This window comes from Carcharhinus amblyrhynchos, chromosome 20 (assembly GCF_965287045.1).
Source record: "Carcharhinus amblyrhynchos chromosome 20, sCarAmb.v2.hapA, whole genome shotgun sequence".
NCBI classification, from domain to species: Eukaryota; Metazoa; Chordata; class Chondrichthyes; order Carcharhiniformes; family Carcharhinidae; genus Carcharhinus; species Carcharhinus amblyrhynchos.
Window position 1 is genome coordinate 27,321,335 of NC_137343.1, and position 21,290 is coordinate 27,342,624.

The window sequence follows — 21,290 nt, forward strand, 5'->3', positions numbered from 1 at the left end:
TTCACTCTGTTTCATGTTGGAAACCTTTTGTTCCTTCTAATGCTAATGGTGAGATATATGGTAAATACATGGCAGTAAAATGAGAGAGTGCTATGTAAATGTAGAGAGGCACAGGGATGCAAGACGTACAGATAGGGAAGGAAATACATACAAGGGATTTTCCTCCAACCACAGCTCTAATTATCCATAAATCACAATTTTTGTTGTCAGAAGAATTAGTTGGAAACTTATCTTTGATTCTGGGTAATTGATGACAGGAGCATTTAGAACCCTTTGCAGCCAATCCGATTATAGTTCATCAAAGGGAAAATGCTGAAAAGCACTAAATGGGATCAACATGGTGTATATTTTACTATAAATTCCATGATGCATTTTATATAGTAATATCCAGGTAACGTAGATTTATATTTTTGCAGTGAGAATGTTAAAGCCCCATCGTCTCTCTGCTTTTTATATCCCCATCCTTGCATTCTTGTTTTCGTGAAGGCAGCCTTTTCTGTGCCATAGGATTCTCTGTCAGGAAACAGACATTTTCAGCAGACATGTTCCAACTCCTCCGTGTACAGGGGAGCAACTTATTGTGTAGCCCGCCATCTAGTGCATGGCTGAGAAATGACCATTGATACAGATAGCTGAGGAAAGCAAGTGTGATAAATAGGCAACTTGAGGAAGTGTTTCCGCAACACCATGTGCTGTAGAAATTGACCTGTTCTGTATTACATAGCACTTCTGCAAAAGGTTGTTCCATTTGAAAACAACTTCTGTTTGGAAGCATGTACATATATGGCCTTGCAGCAATTTTAAGTGGTGAAAGCTGCTGAATGACATCCTGCCCTGTACAAGGTTGACATGAGCATTTCTGCTGTTCAGTCTGCCATTGCTTTTAAAAACATTGCCACTTTTGACATTTAATCTTTGTGTTGCGTTGTTCCTGGAGGCATTGACCAGAATTGTCTAGTGGGGGTGTGCTACCCAGAACAGTGCCTTGGAATTGCAGAGCACACAACCGGCCTCTTTGTCCTGATGTACCAATGCTGGCTTTTTGGAAGAACTACCCAATCAGCCCTGCTTCCATACTCCTTCCCCATACCTCTACAAATGTTTATTTTTCAAGTATCTATCCAATTCCTTTTAGGGGCAGCATGGTAGTTAGCACTGCAGCATCTCAGCGTCAGGGACCCAGGTTCAATTCCACCCTAAGGTCACTGTCTATGTGGAGTTTGCACATTCTCCCTGTGTCTGCATAAGTTTCTTCACGGGTGCTCCAGTCTCCTCCCACAGTCCAAAGATGTGCTGGTTAGGTGGACTGGCCATGCTAAATTGCCCCTTAGTGTCAGAGGGACTAGCAGGGTAAATATGTAGGGTTACAGGGATAGAGCCTGGGTGGGCTTGTTGTCGATGCAGGCTTGATGAGTTGATTGGCCTCTTTCTGCACTGTATGGATTCAATAATTCTATGAAAGTTACTGTTCTATCCATTTCCAACACCTTTTCTGGCAATGCCTTTCAGATGATTTAAAAAAAAATTGCTTAAAAAAATTCTCATCTTCTCCCTGGTTCTTTTCTCAGTTATTTAAATCAGTTGCTGTTGTTCTGATTCTTCTGCCAGTGGAAACAGTTTCTCTGTGTCTATTAGTGGTTTTGTCAATGGGCTATTAATGCGAAGACCCAGGACTCTGGGGACCCAGGTTTGAATTTAAACACAATTAAAATCTAGAATTAAAAGCCTAATGATGACCACACAATCATTGTTGCAAAACCCTAACTGGTTCACTGTTGTCCTTTTAAAGAAGGAAACCTGCTGTCCTTGCCTGGTTGGCCTATATGCGAGTCCAGATCCACAGCAAAGTGGTTGACTTTAAATGCCCTCTAAAAGAATCCAGCAAGCCACTCGATTTAGGGGCAATTAGGGATGGGCAATAAATGCTGACCCAGCCAGCAATGCCCACATCACATGAACGAATAAAAAAAACCTCTTATCTGAACCCTTAATCAGTTTAGAATGCCGCTATTAAATTTCCTTTTGTACTCAAAGAACAGTCCTAGTAATTGGTTTATATTCCGGATTCTGATGGAGAAGTCCAACTGACAGTGTAAATGCAATATGAAGAAACAGCCCTGGGCTTAAACTGATGATATTATACTTGCAAGCATCGGGGAGTGGACAAAGAAAATGCTTCAAAGACACTCTGAAGCGCTCCTTGAAGTGCAGTAGCACTGACCTTAATAACTGGGAGGAGATTGCAGCTAATCATTCAAAATGACAACTTGTACATCAAGCTGCATCACACTTTCAGTCCCAACGTCTTAATGATGGGCAGAGCAGTGGCAGAGGAAAGAAAAAGGAAGAAAATCCTGCATACCAGATCCTGGAATATGCTGCCCTGTTTGCCCAAAGATATGCAGGTCAAGAATGAGCCAAATGAATCACATAACCACATGTGCCAGAAACTTACAATCCTGAGGAGATGTTATCTTCAAACCCAGAGACAGCGATGTAAAAGTTGAGAGAATCCAATTTTTACTTAACACCAATTAGACTTTATAAAAGAAAAGAAAGTATTTGCACAATGACTGTCATGACCATAGGATGTTCCAAAGTGCTTTTCAGGAGATGTAGTACTGTTCAAGTATGATCACTGTTGTAATGTAGGGAAATGTTGAAGTTGCCTGTAATCAGTCTTGCTTTCCTCAGCTCTCTGTATCTGTGGTCATTTCTCAAGCCCAGCCACTGGGCACAAAGATACTTCTTTTCTTCGCTGTCTCAAACTTTGTGTTTAAGAAAAAAAGTGTGAAGAAGCAACCGCGGTCATTTACAACGTAAAGGTATGCTCTTTGGGAATAGTAAATACTGTTTATGTAATTCTTCAGCCCTGTGAATTGACCTACCCACAACAAAAACAGCATTCTAATTTCCAGCCTCAAGGCAAGAAATCATTTAAGTAATTCATCCAGTATTTACTTAACACTAATTAGACTTTATAAAAGAAAAGAAAGTACTTTTCAAGTGTGATCACGGTTGCAATGTAGGGAAATGTCAAAGTTAGTTTGAGCACAGTAATGTTTGAAAAACGGCAAAGATTTGTAGCTGTAAAGGAATACACACACTGATATTTTAGCAGATTATCACATGGTATGACAAACCTTATGCATCCTCTGATCTTGTTGTGGCCATCTCTGGACTTAAGGATAACATCGCCTCAGGATTGTAAGTTTCTGGCACGTGTGATTAGGTGATTCACTTGGCCCATTCCTGACCTGCAGATCTTTGGGCAAATAGGGCAGAATGTTCCAGGATCCGGTGTGTAGGATTTTCTTCCTTTCCTCTGCCGCTGCTCTGCCTCATCATTTAAGACGTTGGGACTGTAAGTGTGATGCCACTTGATGTACAAGTTGTTGTCATTTTAAATGATTAGCAGCAATTTCCTCCCAATTACATTAATGTCAATGCTACTGCACTTGAAGTCTCTGAAGCATTTTCTTCCTTCTCCCCTGGAACTCCAACCATTTGAGAATTGACGAAATGGAACCTGGTGGGAGATGTGGTATTTGGCCATTTTTAAAGTTTAAAGTTTATTTATTAATGTCACAAGTAGGCTTAGATTAACGCTGCAATGAAGTTACTGTGAAAATGCTGTAGTCACTATACTCTGGCGCTGTTTAGGTACACTGAGGGGGGCATGGCCAATGCACCTAACCAGCGTGCCTTTCAGACTGTGGGAAGAAACTGAAGCACTCAGAGGAAACCCACGCAGACATGGGAGATGGTGCAAACTCTGCACAGAAGGTGACCCAAGCCGGGAATCAAACCTGAATACATGATGCTGTGAGGCAGCAGTGCTAACCACTGTGCCATCATGTCCAGATGTGGAGATGCCGGCGTTGGACTGGGATAAACACAGTAAGAAGTCTGACAACACCAGGTTTAAGTCCAACCGATTTATTTGATAAATCTGTGCTGTTATATGCTCTGTCTGAGGCCAGAACTCTCCATTCACCTGAAGAAGGGGCAAACCCTAAAAGCTTGTGAGTTTACTATCAAATAAATCGGTTGGACTTAAATCTGGTGTTGTCAGACTTCTTGCTGTGTTCACCCCAGTCCAACGCTGGCATCTCCACATCTGGACATGTCTGTGCTGTTATATGCTCTGTCTGAGCCCAGAACTCTCCATTCACCTGAAGAAGGGGCAATCCCCGAAAGCTTGTGCATTTACTATCAAATAAATCGGTTGGACTTAAACCTGGTGTTGTCAGACTTCTTACTGTGTCCACCATGTCCAGCCCATTGATGATCATTTTACGGTTTACCTAAATGCTTGTGGACCTTCCTTCAAGAAAAGATGGCACAATAGCGCAGTGGTTAGCACTGTTGCTTCACAGCTCCAGGGACCTGAGTTCGTTTCCTAGCTCGGGTCACTGTCTGTGTGGAGTTTGCACATTCTCCTCGTGTCTGCGTGGGTTTCCTCTGGGTGCTCTGGTTTCCTCCCACAGTCCAAAAATGTGTGGGTTAGGTTAATTGGCCATGCTTAAATTGCCCCTTAGTGTCCTGAGATGTGTAGGTTTGAGGCATTAGTCAGTAAAATATGTAGGGTTATGGGAATAGGGCCTGGGTGGGATTGTGGTTGGTGCTGACTCGATGGGCCAAATGGCCTCTTTCTGTACTGTAGGGTTTCTATGATTTCTATGAATAAGGACACCAAAATTTGTTCGATGGTTGTCCCATTGGATCTGGAAGATAGGCAGAGGCATTGTTGATGGAATTTCTCTAGCACTTTGTGTCACTTGTATATGGTCTGAGTCTCACTGCATTACAGGAGTGTGATAATGACAGCTACTTTGTACACAGAGACCTATTTTGACTTGTGGGGCTCTTTGATGTCATTCATTTGCTGCCATTGTTTGTAGCAAGCAGAAGTGGTGCAGTTGATTTTGGTGTTGGGTTTAGTTGTCAACAGTGACTTTTTGAGAGAGGTGGCTGCCAAAATAGGGGGAGTGTGCAACTTATTCCTGAATTTCTCCTGCAACATTTTTGGGAGATGGAATATTTAGTTGACCATCTATGGGTTGATATGAGTTTTGTTTTGGCAACATTCAAGGACAGATCGAATAGTTGATAGTGAAGAGGATAGCTCTTGACTCCAGAATGATATCAAAGGTTTAGTTGTGTGACCAAAGAAGTACCAACTGGAATTCTATCCGAAAAAGTGTGAGGCAATGCATTTGGGGAGGACAAACAAAGCAAGGGAATACTCAATAAATGGGAAGATACTGAGAGGGATTGAGAAAGTAAGAGACCTTGGAGTACATGTCCACAGATCCTTGAAGATGGTGGAACAGGTGGACAAAGTGATCAAGAAAGCATATAGAATGTTTTCCTTTACTGGATGGGGTATTGAATACAAAAGCAAGGATATAAAGATGGAACTGCATCAAAAGTTGGTTCAGCCACAGCTGGAGTTTTGTGTACAGTTCTGGTCAGCACATTACAGGAAGGACATATTTGCACTGGAGAGGAGATTAATAAGAATGTTGCCAGGGCATGAAAATTGCAGCTTTGAGCAGAGATTGGATAGGCTGGGGTTGTTTTCCTTAGAGCTGAGGAGACTAAGGGGTGAAGTAAATGAGGTGTATAAAATTATAAGGGGTAGACAGGGTAGGCAGGAAAAACTTGTTTCCCCAAACTGAGGTGTCAGTTACCAGACAGCATAGAACTAAGGTGATTGGTAGGAGGATTAGCAGGGCCATGAGGAAAAATTTTTTCATCCAGAGGGTGCTGGGCATCTGAAATTCTTCGTTTTAAAAAATATCTGGATCTGCCTCTGAAGTGCTGTAACCTGCAAGGCTATGGACCAGGTGCTGGAAAATGGGCTTAAAATGAGTGGCTAATTTATTTTTTCTCTCTCCTTTTGATGGCACAGACATGATGGGCTAAATGGCCTCTCTCTGCACCATGATTTTCCTGTGGTTCTTGCATGTAGAACTGAAGAACTCAAGAGGGGCTTGCAAATCCTGTGCAGGGCGGGCAATGGCACTGCAGTCATCCGCAAACTGTAGATCAAATATGTCTGTGGTGGTCAGTTTAGTTTTGGCATGGAGGTAACTGAGACTAAAGAGTTTTCATCTGGATGGTTCCTAATACTGATACCAGAGAGCAGTTGATCTTTGAGGTGAATAACCACTGTCAGGAAGATTGTAAATAATCTGATGGCTATCATTGCTTTGCTTGAGCCCAGATTCTGAAGGTCTTGTTCCACCATCTTCCACTAAAGACTGTTTCAGTTATATCATGGTGAAACAGTTAGGAGAATTGGTAGTGCAGTAGTATTGTCACTGGACTAGTAATTCAGAAACACAGGATAATGCTGTGGGGACCTGGGTTCGAATCCCACCATAGCAGATGGTGAAATTTGAAGTCAGTAAAATATCTGGAATTAGAAGTCTACTGATCACCATGAAATCATTATTGATTGTTGTAAAAATCCATCTGGTTCACTAATGTCCTTTAGGGAAGAAAATCTGCCGTCTTTACCCAGTCTGGCCCTCGTGACTGCAGAGTAACAGCAAAATGGTTGACTCTTAAATGCCTCAGGGGTGGGCAACAAATGCTGGCCCAGCCATGGACGAATAAAAAACAACAATTGAAGGACTGTGATGATCATCAGACCTCTAAAGCCTCTCCTCGTGTTTGACGAATTTATTGGAATTCTATGAGGATGTGACTAGTGCGGTAGACAGAGGGGAACCGGTGGATGTGGTGTTTCTCGATTTTTAAAAGGCGTTTGATAAGGTGCCGCACAAAAGGTTGCTTCAGAAGGTTAGGGGGCATGGAGTTGGGGGTAAGGTGTTAGCGTGGATAGAGGATTGGTTGTCTAATAGGAGGCACAGAGTTGGTACCAGTGGATGCTATTCTGATCGGCAGTTGGTGACTAGTGGAGTGCCACAGGGATCGGTGCTGGGGCCTCAGCTATTTACCATTTATACAGATGATCTGGAGGAGGGGGCTGAGGGTAGGGTGACGAAATTTGCTGATGACACAAAGATGAGTGGAAAAGCAAATTGTGCGGAGGGTGTGGAAAGTCTGCAGAGGGATCTGGATAGGCTGAGCGAATGGGCGAGGACCTGGCAGATGGAGTACAATGTTAGCAAATGTGAGGTTATCCACTTTGGCAGAAATAATAGTAGTAGGGATTACTATTTAAAGAGCGAAAAGCTGCAGCATGCTACGGTGCAGAGAGACCTGGGGGTCCTTGTGCATGAGTCGCAAAAACCCAGTCTGCAGGTGCAGCAGGTGATCAAGAAGGTGAATGGGATGCTGGCCTTTGTAGCGAGGGGGATAGAATATAAAAGCAGGGACGTCTTGCTGCAACTGTACAGGGCACTGGTGAGGCCGCAGCTGGAGTACTGTGTGCAGTTTTGGTCGCCGCACTTGCGCAAGGATATTTTGGCCTTGGAGGGAGTGCAGAGGAGGTTCACTAGGCTGATACTGGAGATGAGGGGGTTAGACTATGAAGAGAGACTAAATAGACTGGGTCTGTACTTGTTGGAGTTTAGAAGGATGAGGGGGGATCTTATAGAGACGTATAAGATAATGAAAGGGATGGATAGGGTAGAGGTAGAGAGATTCTTCCCACTCAGAAAGGATAGCAGGACTAGAGCACACAGCCTCAAGATGGGGGGGGGGGGGGGATGGAGAGCGGGGGGTGCAGTTTAGAACGGAGTTAAGGAAGAACTTCTTCACTCAAAGGGTGGTGAATCTCTGGAATTCTCTGCCTGTTGAAGTGGTGGAGGCTACCTCACTAAATATATTTAAGACACGGGTAGATAGGTTTTTGACAGACAAGGGAATTAAGGGTTATGGGGAGACAGTGGGAAAGTGGAACTGAGCCACTTCAGATCAGCCATGATCTTGTTGAATGGCGGGGCAGGCTCGAAGGGCTAGATGGCCTACTCCTGCTCCTATTTCTTATGTTCCACCACATCAAAGTGGCAATCCATAGAGAAGCCTCTGACTTACTATTAATGGACAACAGAGACACTACTGTATATATAAAAATATAAAGTAGATTTGATTTGCATTTAGAAGTTTTTTAAAAATTATTAGTGTCATAAGTAGGCTTACATTAGCACTGCAACAAAATTACTGTCGCCACACTCCAGCGCCTGTTCAGGGACATTGAGGGAGAATTTAGCACAGCCAATGCACCTAACCAGCACGAATTTCAGACTGTGGGAACAAACCAGAGCACCCAGAGGAAACCCACGCAGACACAGGGAGAACGTGCAGACTCCGCCCAGACAGTGACCCAAGCCAGGAATCGAACCCAGGTCTCTGGCTGTTTGAGGCAGCAGTGCTAACTACTGTGCCACCATGCCCCCTCTAATTGGAATGTCTATGCTGCCTGAGCCTAGCACATCTGGGAAATGGACTGTCAGTTAGTAACAGCAGCCTGAAACTTACAGGCACTGAAATGTAATCAATTCTGACGGTCCTGAGGCTGTATAAACACTAAGCCTATGAAAAACAAAATTCCTTCCTAACTGCAGAATGGTAACTTGAAATTATGCTGTAAAGCACCCAATCATTACAAAATAATAGATATCGCCGATTTGTAGTGATACAAGTGGTGACCCAAATTTCTGTGTGCACACGGGAGGGGGTGGGTAGGAGGTGGATGTGTGTGTTTCTTCCTCTGTCTTTCACTTCTAGTGCACAGCCATCAATAAAAATGCAAACCTAGTTATTTGTTGCTGCAGAAGTTACAACAGGGGAATAGGCTATTTGGAAAATCCAAGACTCTGCTTGGACCTGGAACCAAACTGCTAGGAGTATATAGTATTCTGTCAATCACCATGAGACCACCTGTTACTGTGTAGCTTGCGAATCTGTGCCTTTCTCTTGCAACTCGGCCAACACTGTCTACCTGATACGTTGCAAGAAAGGATGTCCCGAAGAATGGTACATTGGGGAGACCATGCAGACACTACAACACGGATGAATGAACATCGCTCGACAATCACCAGGCAAGACTGTTCCCTTCCTGTTGGCGAACACTTCAGTGGTCACGGGCATTCAGCCTCTGACCTTCGGGTAAGCGTTCTCCAAGGCGGCCTTCACGACACATGACAGCGCAGAGTTGCTGAGCAGAGACTGATAGCCAAGTTCCACACACGTGAGGACGGTCTCAACAGGGATCTTGAGTTCATGTCGCACTATCTGTAACCCCCGTGACTTGCCTGGGTTTGCAAAACCTCACTCACTGTGCTGTCTGGAGACAATACACCTCTCTTTAACCTGTGATCAGTGCTCCTTCCACACACATTGTCGGCCACTTTAAGACTTGAACAGCAGGTTAGGTGTAGAGATTCGCATTCTAATCAGTAATCTCTAAACTGTCTGTGCTTTATATGCTCTGTCCGAGGCCAGAACTCTCCATTCACCTGACGAAGAGGCAGTCCCCTCGAAAGCTTGTGAGTTTACTATCAAATAAATCGGTTGGACTAAAACCTGGTGTTGCCAGACTTTTTACTGTGTTTACCCCAGTCCAACGCCGGCACATCCACATCATTTCTCCAAGGGGCCAGAAGGATTTGTGAGCAACTGGTGGCCTATGGAAACATTCACTAAACCTGTAATTGACTTCTGGATTTTCTTATCTGAGCCGTTTACACACACATAATACTAAACAGAAGCCATAAAGATCCGGAGTAGGTTCATCACAATTGCATTTCTGCAGAAAGCCACATGAGAGCAGCTAATGTTTCCAAAATGTCCTCCTTAAAATGTTTTCAGATTTTAAAAAGCTTGTCTCAGTGACAAAATAACTTGTCTCTGTGCATTTTCCACCAACATTTCCGACTGTAAAACTTTATTGCCTCCATGTATAAAATGGAAATTGTCTGTAAACTACGACAGTTGCCATCTCATGATAATGCTGCAATGACACAACTGGTGAGAAAGTATAATTACAGTGCACATAAAAATGAAGACAGAATGTATCACTTTCAAATGAGGACCAAGTTATGTCTTTGCCCTAGTCCAACTATCCCCTGCCTTCATAGAATCTCTACAGTGCAGAAGGAGGCCATTCAGCCCATCAATCCTGCACCAACAACAATCCCACCCAGGCCTTCTCCCCATAAAACCATGTATTTAGCCTCCTAATCCCCCTGACATGAAGGGGCAATATAGCATGGCCCATCCACCTAACCCACACATCTTTAGACAGTGGGTGGAAACCAGAGCACCTGGAGGAAACCCACACAGGCACAGGGAGAACGTGCAGATTCCACACAGAGAGGCACCCAAGGCCGGAATCAAACCCGATCCCTGGCATTGTGAGGCAGCAGTGCTAACCACTGTGCCATCTGTTTACCTGAACATTACATTTGCTCTCGACCCCTTTGAATCCAACACTGTGGGGAATTGAACAATTTTCAAAAAAAAATTCTTTGTGTTATTTTATGTGAAATGAAAAGATTAACACTGCTACTTTAAAATAGAGCGTCAAGGAAATTTATGTGAAAACATTAACCTGAGCTAGCTGAGAAAATTAATCCACTCAAACTGGTTTCTTTTATTATGACAGTTGTTTGTAGCATTTCCTAAAGCTGTGATGTTCACTTTTTCAACTTCAAATTGAAATTATTCCGGCTGTGTTCTCCTTGTGCTCAAAATAATGCAAAATCTCACTAACTGTCCTGTTTGGAGACAATACACATCTCTTTAACCTGTGCTTAACGCACTCTCCACTCACACTGTCTGTACCTTTAAGACTTGATTACCTGTAAAGACTCACATTCCAACCATTATTTTGTAAATTGAGTTTGTGTCTTTAATATGCCCTGTTTGTGAACAGAACTCCCACTTACCTGATGAAAGAGCAGCGCTCCAAAAGCTATGGCCTTTGCTACCTGTTGGACTTTAGCCTGGTTGTGAGACTTCGTACTCAAAATAATTTCCAGGATTTGCTGGCAAATCAGTGGACTGGAATAAACTAATTATTGAACAATCAATGTGATAGTGTTGCCATCACCTTGTCTAGATTATGTATACTTCATTGTTATGGGTGCAATGGCTTAGAACTCTGAACTTAAAGTACCAGGTTTAATATGTAGTCATTTTTTTTTAATCACAGTTTGATGTTGGCTGGATGGATAAATTCTGATAATGATGTTTCATGTTTTCTCTCTTGCAGATTAATGTGTGCATACATGGGTTTTGTACACTTTTTTTTAGGGTCTCACTCAAATTGATGTGATGTTAGTCAATAACTTGTAAAAAAATCTTCTAGTCGCACGGTGGCACAATGGTCAGTGCTGCTACCTCACAGTGCCATGGATTCCCAGCTTGGGTGACTATGCAGAGTCTTCTTGTTCTCCCTGTGTTTCCTTCAGGTACTCAGGTTTCCTCCCAAAGTCCAAAAGACATGCTGGTTAGTTGCATTGGCCATGCTAAATTCTCCCTTAGCATACCCAAATAGACACTGGATTGTGGCGACTAGGGGATTTTCACAGTAACTTTATTGCGGTGTTGATGTAAACCTACTTGTGACAGAAACAAAATAAAATTCTAGTCAGGGTGTGAGTTGGTGGTGAATATATTGAACTCTCATTTGGCAGATATAATGGTATGTTAAGCTTAAAGTCTATCTTTTTGTACGTTAATTAAACATGAGTATGAAATCTTAGTCGAGGTAAAAAGAAAATTGGCAAAAGCTGAAGTGTCAAAGCAAAGCTAAAAACAATGAGAGGGCTTGGCCACATCAGAAAGAGAACCTATCGACGTAGTTAAAGGGTCACATCCAAAACATTAACCCGTCTTTTTGTCTTCCAAATGAGGATCAATATGTTATGCAATCCCAGCATTTCTTTTATAGACCAACAATAGATAATGACCTGCACAGTATAGACTATTCAATGGCTCAGATATATACATTGACAGTCTAATTGAAAACTGGATAGAAAGTTTAACTTTAGCTGTGTTAAGTGCTTTAGATCATGTGTTTCAGCAGTGAAACTTGGCCAGTGTAAAATTTCTGTTGCAGCACACAGTCAAATTGCATAGTGTTGCAAACTGTACTTTGTAACCAGATGGAAACCCAGATAATGTATGTAAAATAGCACTAGACAGCGTCCATTACTGGGTCAAACAGCTTCTTGCAAAAGTCCAAAGTGAGTTTGGACTTTTATTAAAAAAAGGGCTTGAGTGAATTGATCTTTTATGCATCAGACTTTCACTGAATATTAACAGTAATTAAATCCTAAAAGGAAATAAAATATTTTGGTGTAGACCAGGATTTAGCAAATTGGAAAAGGAGAGACTTGCAGAGAAACCAGAGACTGAGTGTTACGATTAGCCAACATTGACTAATACATTATTGTTGCCTCATGCGAGTACAAGGCTGGACCTTTGACTTTTTTCATTGAGCAATTCCTGTGTTCCTAACTAATCAGGAGTGACCAAGAGTTGACGGAGGTTTAGAAAATTTTTTTTGATTTAAAAAAAAAAGGAAGGTTGGAGGACTTAAGGGAAGAAGCTCCAGAGAGCAGAAAGTATTGCATTTATATAGGGCTTTTCACATCCATCTAGCACCGCACAGTGGTTAGCACCGTTAAATCAGTGTCATGGACCCAGATTCAATTCCCGCTTGGGTCGCTGTACGTTCTCCCCATGTCTGCAAGGGTTTCCTCCAGGCACTCTGGTTTCCTCCCACTGTCTGAAAGATGTGCTGGTTAGGTGCATTGGCCATGCTAAATTTTCCCTCAATGTACCTGAACAGGTGCTGGAGTTACCATTGTAACTTTATTGCAATGGAAGCCTATTTGAGACACTAATAAATAAAGTTTGGAAAAAAAAACCTTAAAGCACTTTACAGCCACTGAAGTACTGATGTCTAATGATGAGATGCATGGAAGGGTCTGCACAAACGGCCAGAGGTGATGGAATGAGAGATTTTAAAAATGATGATTTTAAATTGAATGTTTTAGGGGATGAGATTGTGAGGCCAATGTGGACTGGGTTTATGGGTAAATGGCACTGAATGTAGGAAAGGCTACAAAGTGACTGTTACATCTATTACTCAGTTGGAACATCTTTAGTGTTTCATGCAAGGGATTATTATTGAAATGCATTAACTTTTTATGTAGGAAAACTCAGCAGACATTCTTCAGTGACAGCATGTCAGAAACAGCAATCAGATAACTAACCAATTAATCCCTTTTACTGCTCCTTGTGCAAGAATGGCCAGGACACCAGAGGTATTCTTTCCTCACCTTCAATAGCCCCCTGGAATTTTTGACCTTTCATTAAAGGAAAACAACGTAATTATTCATCTCTTTCTCAGTGCTACATTAGTATGGTTCCAATTATGCAGTTAAGAGCCAGGGTAGAATTTGAATTCAAAACCTTTCAGTGGACAGGTTTTGCCATTTGAATCAAGCTTATTGGTCTCTCAGTGATTACTAATAAAGTGATTTTCCTATACCATTGTGCTCTAGGCAAAATTCACACGTGCTGTTACAATTCAGTAAGCATAATCATAGAATCCCTACAGTGTAGCAGGGGGCGGCATGGCGACACAGTAGTTAGCACTGCTGCCTCAAGTGCAGGGCCCAGGGTTCGATTCCCTGTCACTGTCTTTGCAGAGTCTGCATGTTCTTCCCCGTGTGTGCATGGGTTTCCTCCCGCTGTCCAAAAGATATACTGGTTAGGTGCATTGACCATGCTAAAATAAAAATTCTCCCTCAGTGTACCCAAACAGGCGCAGAAGTGTGGCAACTGGAGGACTTTCATTGCAGTGCTAATGTAAGTCTACCTGTGGCACTAAGAAATAAACTTAACAGCTTATTTGGCCCATCGGGTCTGCACCGACTCTCTGACAGAGTATCTTACCCAGGCCCACTACCCTGCCCTATTCGGTTACCCCACACATTTACCATGGTTAACCCTAACCTACGCATCTTGGAACACTAAGAGGGAGTTTAGCGTAAAATCCCTATAGTGCAGAAAAGGCTATTCAGCCCTTCAACTCTGCACCTCTGACAGAGTATCTTACCCAGGCCCCCTCTCCTGCCCTATCCTGATAACCCCACAAATTTACACATTTACCATAGCTAATCCCCTAACCTACACGTCTTGGGACACTAAGGGGGAATTTAGCACATTCAATCCGCATAACCTACACTCCTTAGGACTGTGGAGGCACCCAGAGGAAACTCATGCAAACTCCACACAGTCACCTGAGGCCGGAATTGAACTCAGGGCCCCTTGCGCTGTGAGGCAGCAGTGCCACTGTGCCATCATGCCTGTGCATCCTTGCATGAAATTCCTATTTAATTTACCTCAGACTGCCCTTGGGAGAGCAAGTGGTGGCAGGCCTGTAACTGCCATCATTTCACTTCATTGTTATTAACTCAATACTGTTTAAACATAATCCAAGAAGGGTAAAATCTATACCTGCCCTGCCGAATGTTTGTCATGGTTTAAGTGGCCATTTTCCAAGGACACACTGCTGTCTGGGAACTTTGACTCCCAGCATGCACTATGATAAAACTGTCCCTTCCCATGTGAAAATATCATGTGTCCGCTATGTAGTTCTCTAAAATTCTGATCAAACAGCTGCCCGATAACTCTGCTCTTTCAACCATTTTCTAATTTAGAAATGTTTCTTTAGAATTATGGACTTCATTTACATATGAAAGATTCCAGAACCCTGTTCAAACTAAAACATTCTGCTTTTAAACAGTGTTGGTCAGAAGCAGGTGATATTATGGAGTCAGCAAATCAGGCAAGAAGTGTAAGTGTGTCTGAAAGATGGTCATATAGTCTGATTTGAATTGTGTGGTGAGGAACTTCACACTTGTGTTTTCCTTTGTTTCTATGGACAGCAAAGTGGTATAGGACAGAGTCGGGGGTGGGGGGGGGAACCGAGTTCACATGACTATGCTTGAATGCTGATGTACTTACTGATTTTAGGTTTCATTATTGCTACATTAAATGTCTTTTCCATATCAAATATGTTGTAAAAGCAAAATATTGCGGACGCTGGAATCTGAAACAAAAACAGAAAATGCTGAAAAATCTCAGCAGGTCTGACAGCACCTGTGGAGAGAAAATAAAGCCGATGTTTCGAGTTTAGATGACCATTCTTCAGAGCGAGGAAGGGTCATCCAGACTTAAAATGTTGGCTCTATTCTTCCCTAGAGATGCTAACATTTCAAGTCTGGATGACCCTTCGTCGCTCTGAAGAATGGTCATCTAAACTCGAAACATCGGCTTTATTTTCTCTCCACAGGTGCTGTCAGACCTGCTGAGATTTTCCAGCATTTCTCTGTTCAAATGTGTTGTAATTGTTTTCCCTGTATATTTTTGAAATGCAGTGCTGAACTGGTTTAACCAATTGAGTCAATTTTTTTTTTCCAAGTTTCTCATTCTGTCAGTACCCTCGCATCATCTAACCCAGTTCCTTGGATGTGTTTTTCTGTCAGTCTGCATGCATCACTAAAATGTGAATGAGATTGTGAGTCTATGCAACAGGCCAATCAATCCCAAACATCCAAAAATAGACGGAACTGCTCATTCACCTTGGTGCATTTTAGAAATAATCCCAGTGTGCTCATTCATCTTTAGGAATGAAACTATTTAAACAGCTACTAGAAATAATCTCAAAACACGTGCTTTCTGTGGAGTGAATTTAGGTTTAAAATTTGCAGTGTGTGGAGAGCAATACTAATTAACCAGTTGCGTGCTTTTAAAAACATTCTTTCACGGGATGTGGGTGTCTCTGGATAAAAGTCAGCATCCCTGATTGTCCCTGAGGAGATGCTGGGTGAGCAGACTCCTTGAACTGTTGCATTCTTTGTGGTATAGATACAACCACAGTGCTGTTAGGAAGGGAATTTTTGCCAGGATTTTTACCCAGCGACTATAAAGGAGTGGCGATATTGTTAAGTCCGGCTGGTGAGTGGCTTGGAGAGAAACGTGCAGGTGGTGGGTGTTCCTTCGCATCTGCTGCCCACATCCTCCTAGTGGTAGAGTTCACTGGTTTGAAAGGTTCAGTTGAGTTGCTCGTTGATGGTACACACTGTGCTGCCACTATAGTTTGGTGGTGGAGGGAATGATTGTTTACGGTGTTGGATGGAGTGGACTGTCAAACAGGCTGTTTTATTTGCATTTTTTTTTGAGTCTCATCAAAGCTGTGCACATCCAGGCAATTGGAGAGTATTCCATCACACTCCTGACTTGCGCCTTGTAGATAGTGGACAGGCTTTAGGGAGTCAGGAAGTGAGTTGCTGATCTTGGTTTCTTAAGTAATGACCCTAATTTGCTTTCATTGAATTATCAGAATATGTGTTCCTTAGGATTACTATAGTGCTATGTAAACACTGTCAATGGTTCTACAGTTTTGAAGCAACCTTCAGGGGCTCATGTGGAACTTCATAAATAAAACTTTAATAAAACCACACAAGACGTTTTTTTCATGTAGAGGTCTTGGTTTTCCCAGTGCATGGTCTTCTGCACGTGAGCTGGATTACTACTTCTGTTGCTACTGGCAAAAATACTTGCCATTAAAACAGATACATTGGTTGAGATGGTATAAAGTTTGCAGAAAATTGCTCTTTTGAGTACTCAGATTTGCAGGAGTAAGAGCTCCAGGTTTGTCAATTTTTAACAATATCATTGATGTACAATAGTTTCAACACTTCTTCAAATATTTTTTATTGGCTTTCTTCTTAACTCCATTCTAATTGAGAATGATGGTCTCATGCACTTAACGACATGGGGAACAGTCGTGCTGAGGAATGGAACAGCCTCTACTTTGAAGGCAGCATGGTGGCTTCACAACTCTAGGGACCGGAGTTCAATTCCCGGCCTTGGTCTCTGTCTGGGCAGAGTTTGCGTGTTCTCCCTGTGTCTGCATGGATTTTCTCCGGGTACTCCGGATTCCTTCCACAGTCCAAAGATGTGTGAGTTGAGTGCATTGGCCATGCTAAATTGCCCCTCAGTATACTGGGGATGCATAGATTAGCGGGATTGGGAGGGTAAATAGATGGGGTTACTGGGATAGGGCCTGGGTGGGATTGTTGTCAGTGCAGGCTCAATGGACCGAATGGCCTATTTCTGCACTGTAGAGATTCTTAGTCCAGTACTCCCAAATCAGTTACAGATCAATAATATGTAAAATAAAACTCCCTCTACGATTCTTCAACAGTGTCCCCATTCCGTAGCGTCAGAAGACCAAGTCTACGGTACCATTGTGATATATTTCCACTTCCTGTAGCAGCCATTCTGTGACTCCTGTAAATGAGGTTGTCAAGTTTGTTGTCCCTGGTGGAAATGGGCTCAGACTGCCTCAAGCCTTTTTGTGCGGGGCCCTTTTTAGCTAACAGAGCAGACATTAATTTTGATTAATTGATTGGGTTTTAAAATTCAGTTGAGGCTCTGAGTCCTTTTGGAGAAGGAAACCTGTCATCCTTATCCTGTCTGACCCTTGGGTGACGCAAGTCCCTCACCAGTGTAGTTGACTCTTAACTGCCCTCTCCGATGTAGCCTAGAAACCATTCAGTTGTATATAAATAGAAAGAATAAAACAGGATGGCCCAACAACCTTGAAATAAGGACACAATGAAGACACATCCAGGAAAGTCAGCTTTGTAGGTTCGTTTACACTAATATCTGCAAGCTGATCTCACATTTGGGGAATTATCCCCTAGATACAATCAAGTAACAACTGGATATTATCATATTCACATAGTCATACTAACCCGTTATTGTTCCAGAGAGGGCACATTCATTCCTAATAAAAGAATCATGTTCAAATTCAAGTTTTAGTGGATGTAAACTTTATTATAGGCTCCTTTGATTTTTATTGAAACCAAAGCAGTGTGTTGTCTTGGTGGTACAGTGCTTATTCTTTTATAGTGCTTATTTATTTAGATATGCTTTGCTAACTTCAGAATAAGTACACATTGATCTCCACAATTCTTCATTTTGTTTGATTTCCGGTCCTACACTTTAGTGATTCCTTTTGTTTCACCATCTCCTTCTGCAGGCTTCACAGACACCAGTTAAATCTGCAGATCAAAATAAGGATGAGGAGAGACCAAAGCCTAAAGAATCAGCTCCGGCATCAACATGTCTGTTGGAGAACTGGCCGAAAGGAGAAGGACTTGGTTATGAAGGCATGGGTCTGGGCATGGGACTGAGGGGTGCAATCCGGTTACCATCCTTTAAGGTAAGAGAAAGAGGATCACAGGAGGACATGAGTTCTGCTAAATTCAATATCGTGGGAGATTTGCAGTATCCAGCTACATAATTTTTGGTTCTTGACTTGTCATTTTAATTCCAATGGTTGAAGCGTTTATAAAATTATAAATTGAAGAAATAGTTATTCGGTAGTACTGAATGTGAGTATCTCTGAAAAAAGAGACATGAGGGGCGATCTTACCAAAACAATCCTAAGTGCCAAACAAGTGTGAAAACAGGAGAGAATTGCCTCCATGTTTTGGGTGAACTCCCATATGTTACCTTATGGCAGTTAGAAAAAAAAACCCAAATGTGATTCTCACCAGTAGGGGGAGTGGACAGAGTCTATTCATGCCGAGAAGCCGGCTGCAGACTGTTAAAGAGCGTTTCCCGGACGCAAGCCTGATTACATTGGCAGAACGGGGCCAGTAATATTACGAGAGATGAGAAACCAGGTGTAAACCCCATTCTTCACGTCTTACATGATCTTACCTGTGAGACGAGCTGGTAATATTGCCCCCATGTTGTCAAAGTTTTTTGTTTGTGCTCATCAGGACAAGATTATAAAAGGAACAACAATTTGTTTTGCATGTGAAGACTGTTGATTGGTTGGCAAGTGGACTCTGATAAGTAGAGGTATTGCCACCAAGAATGCACCAGGGTACAGTTGACTGCCAAGCTGTTGTTTAACTTCAAACCACCACAAGGCATGTTAACTCCGATTGGCCAAGACATTGCCATGGTGTCCTTTTAACAATATCATGTTTGCCTAGATAGATGTTGTTGCCATGGGAATCTCCTCTAGGCCCAGCTCTCTCAAACATCTTCATCAGTTTCTATGAAAAATATGTTTTTGATGGAATGACACCTGACCTTGTATCCCTCATATATTTCTGATATGTTTGCTATATTTGAATCTGCAGCTGCATGTAAGAATTTCCTTTCACATCTTAATGGGCTATAGTCATCCTACAGTCAAATTTGCCTTTAAAATGGAGCAATCAAATGAACTCCCTTTCCTCGACATGCCAGTTGAGAAATCTGTCGGTGGGTTCTCTACTATTGTCTACCATAAACCTAACTTTATATTGGTCAATATACTCTTGGAAAACCTCATAAGCTCAAAGTCCAAGCTTGATTCTGAAATAGGGCACAGCAAAGCCATCCTGCAGGATAATAGCTACCCTGATCGTATCATTTCACGCAATATATTGTGCAAATTCATAAATGGACCCAAGGCTGTGGCCTTTGGTCCTGAAAAGTGCCCAATTTACCTCAGACTACCCTGGAAGGATAAAGTACAAACTGTACCCAACTGGTCCATGCTTTCAAACTCAAAACATCGAATTACATCTAATATTAGACACTGTGATTGGACAGCACTTGCTAAATAATTTTGACTGTGTTAAGAATTACACTGACAAACAATTAAAATGATCAGTCAGGCTCAAAGTATGGCTCATTTGGTCAGGCTAGAAGCTACGATTTTTTTGTTTATATATCCAATTCAAAGTGAGACATTCCCGATCCAAGCTGACAAGACAGGCATCTCACGCCCAGTCTTGGGCTTGATCTGCATGATTCAAGCTAATTGGAGGAGGCATCGCGCTTTCTCCAAGGCTCGATCTCATTTGTATCTTAGCCAAAAGGCCGAGATGCTGTTTTTAAAAATTGCTTCAAATGAAGTCTCAGTGTAACTTCATGGCTTCAACCAAGTGCAGGACATTGATACTACATTTGATCTTAGCCGAAAGGCCAAGAAGCAATGCTACGTATATATTCACACACAGGGTCCTATCCTTTGCAGGCAGAAGGAACATCCCTATGAATTGTACCATTTTCAACTAAACAAAAGCTTGGGGGAACAACCATCCTCTGGTTCATTTCCATGGCAATGCCTCTGCCAATCAGAGTCCACTTGCCAACCAATCAGCACTGTATTCTCATGCAGCACAAATTGTTGTTCCCTTTACAATTGATGATCTGTCCTGACGAACGCAAGACAATAAGCTTTGACAGCTGTCTCTTTTCTTTTCAGCAATATTCAAATTGACGAAAAGCTTTCATGCAATGCAGTGTTAGAAAATAAATTGTACTATTTTTGGTAACAACTGCTTAGCACAGGGGTTTTCAACCAGATTCCCTGGGGAGACCATATAGATAGCACATACAAAGATGTCATGCTATCATTACTTGCAAAGCATGAGTAAAATGCCTTCTTTGGATTCAAAATATCCAATTAGTCAATTCATCTCATGCCAAAACTGCCACGAAAAATATTTTGAATATATGTGTGACTTGTTCACTGACATCTAATCAGACACTGATTTCAATTGAAATGCTGCTGAATCCCATTGTTGCAAGGCTTCAGTTCATGGTCCTTTAATTCTCCTGGCTCCTCTGACTAGATTGATAGGTGCATTGACCAGAACAGGCAGCAGACTGTCGCGACCCAGGGAATTTCACAGTATCTTCATTGCAGTGTTAATGTAAGCCTTACCTGTGACTAATAAATAAACTTGTAAGTAATGATAGCGCATACAAAGATGTCATGCTATCTTGAAGACTCTACATGGTCTCCCCAGGGAATCTGGTTGAAAACCCCTGTGCTAAGCAGTTGTTACCAAAAATAGTACAATTTATTTTCTAACACTGCATTGCATGAAAGCTTTTTGTCAATTTGAATATTGCTGAAAAGAAAAGAGACAGCTGTCAAAGCTTATTGTCTTGCTCTCATCAGGACAGATCATCAATTTAACTTCAGATTGACCTCACCAATGGGACGGGCACGGTGGCACAGTGGTTAGCACTGCTGTCTCTCTGCACCAGGAATCAGGGTTCAATTCCAGCCTTGGGTCACTGTCTGTGTGGTGTTTGCACATTCTCCCCATGTCTGCGTGGGTTTCCTCCAGGAACTCTGGTTTCCTTCCACAGTCCAAAGATGTGCAGGTTAGCTGGATTGGCCATGGTAAATGTGTAGGATTTCAGGGTTTGGCCTGGATAAGATATTCTGTCAGAGATGTAGGGGGATAGTGTAGGGGGATTAT

At 42.3% G+C, this 21,290-nt stretch overlaps 1 protein-coding gene and 1 non-coding gene across 4 annotated transcripts in view; one reads left to right on the plus strand and one right to left on the minus strand.

Annotated features, from left to right (window-relative positions):
- Positions 1-21,290, plus strand: part of setd1ba (SET domain containing 1B, histone lysine methyltransferase a) — a 161,815-nt gene that overhangs the window by 102,724 nt on the left and 37,801 nt on the right. For all 3 annotated transcript variants that reach the window (XM_080208308.1, XM_080208309.1, XM_080208307.1), the window contains one exon: positions 18,050-18,232. In XM_080208308.1, coding sequence (XP_080064434.1) covers positions 18,050-18,232 — 183 coding nt within the window. The remainder of the gene's footprint in view (positions 1-18,049; positions 18,233-21,290) is intronic.
- LOC145356228 (U2 spliceosomal RNA) lies at positions 19,819-20,010 on the minus strand. Its single transcript, XR_013889093.1, has one exon. It is a non-coding gene; the product is annotated as a U2 spliceosomal RNA (small nuclear RNA).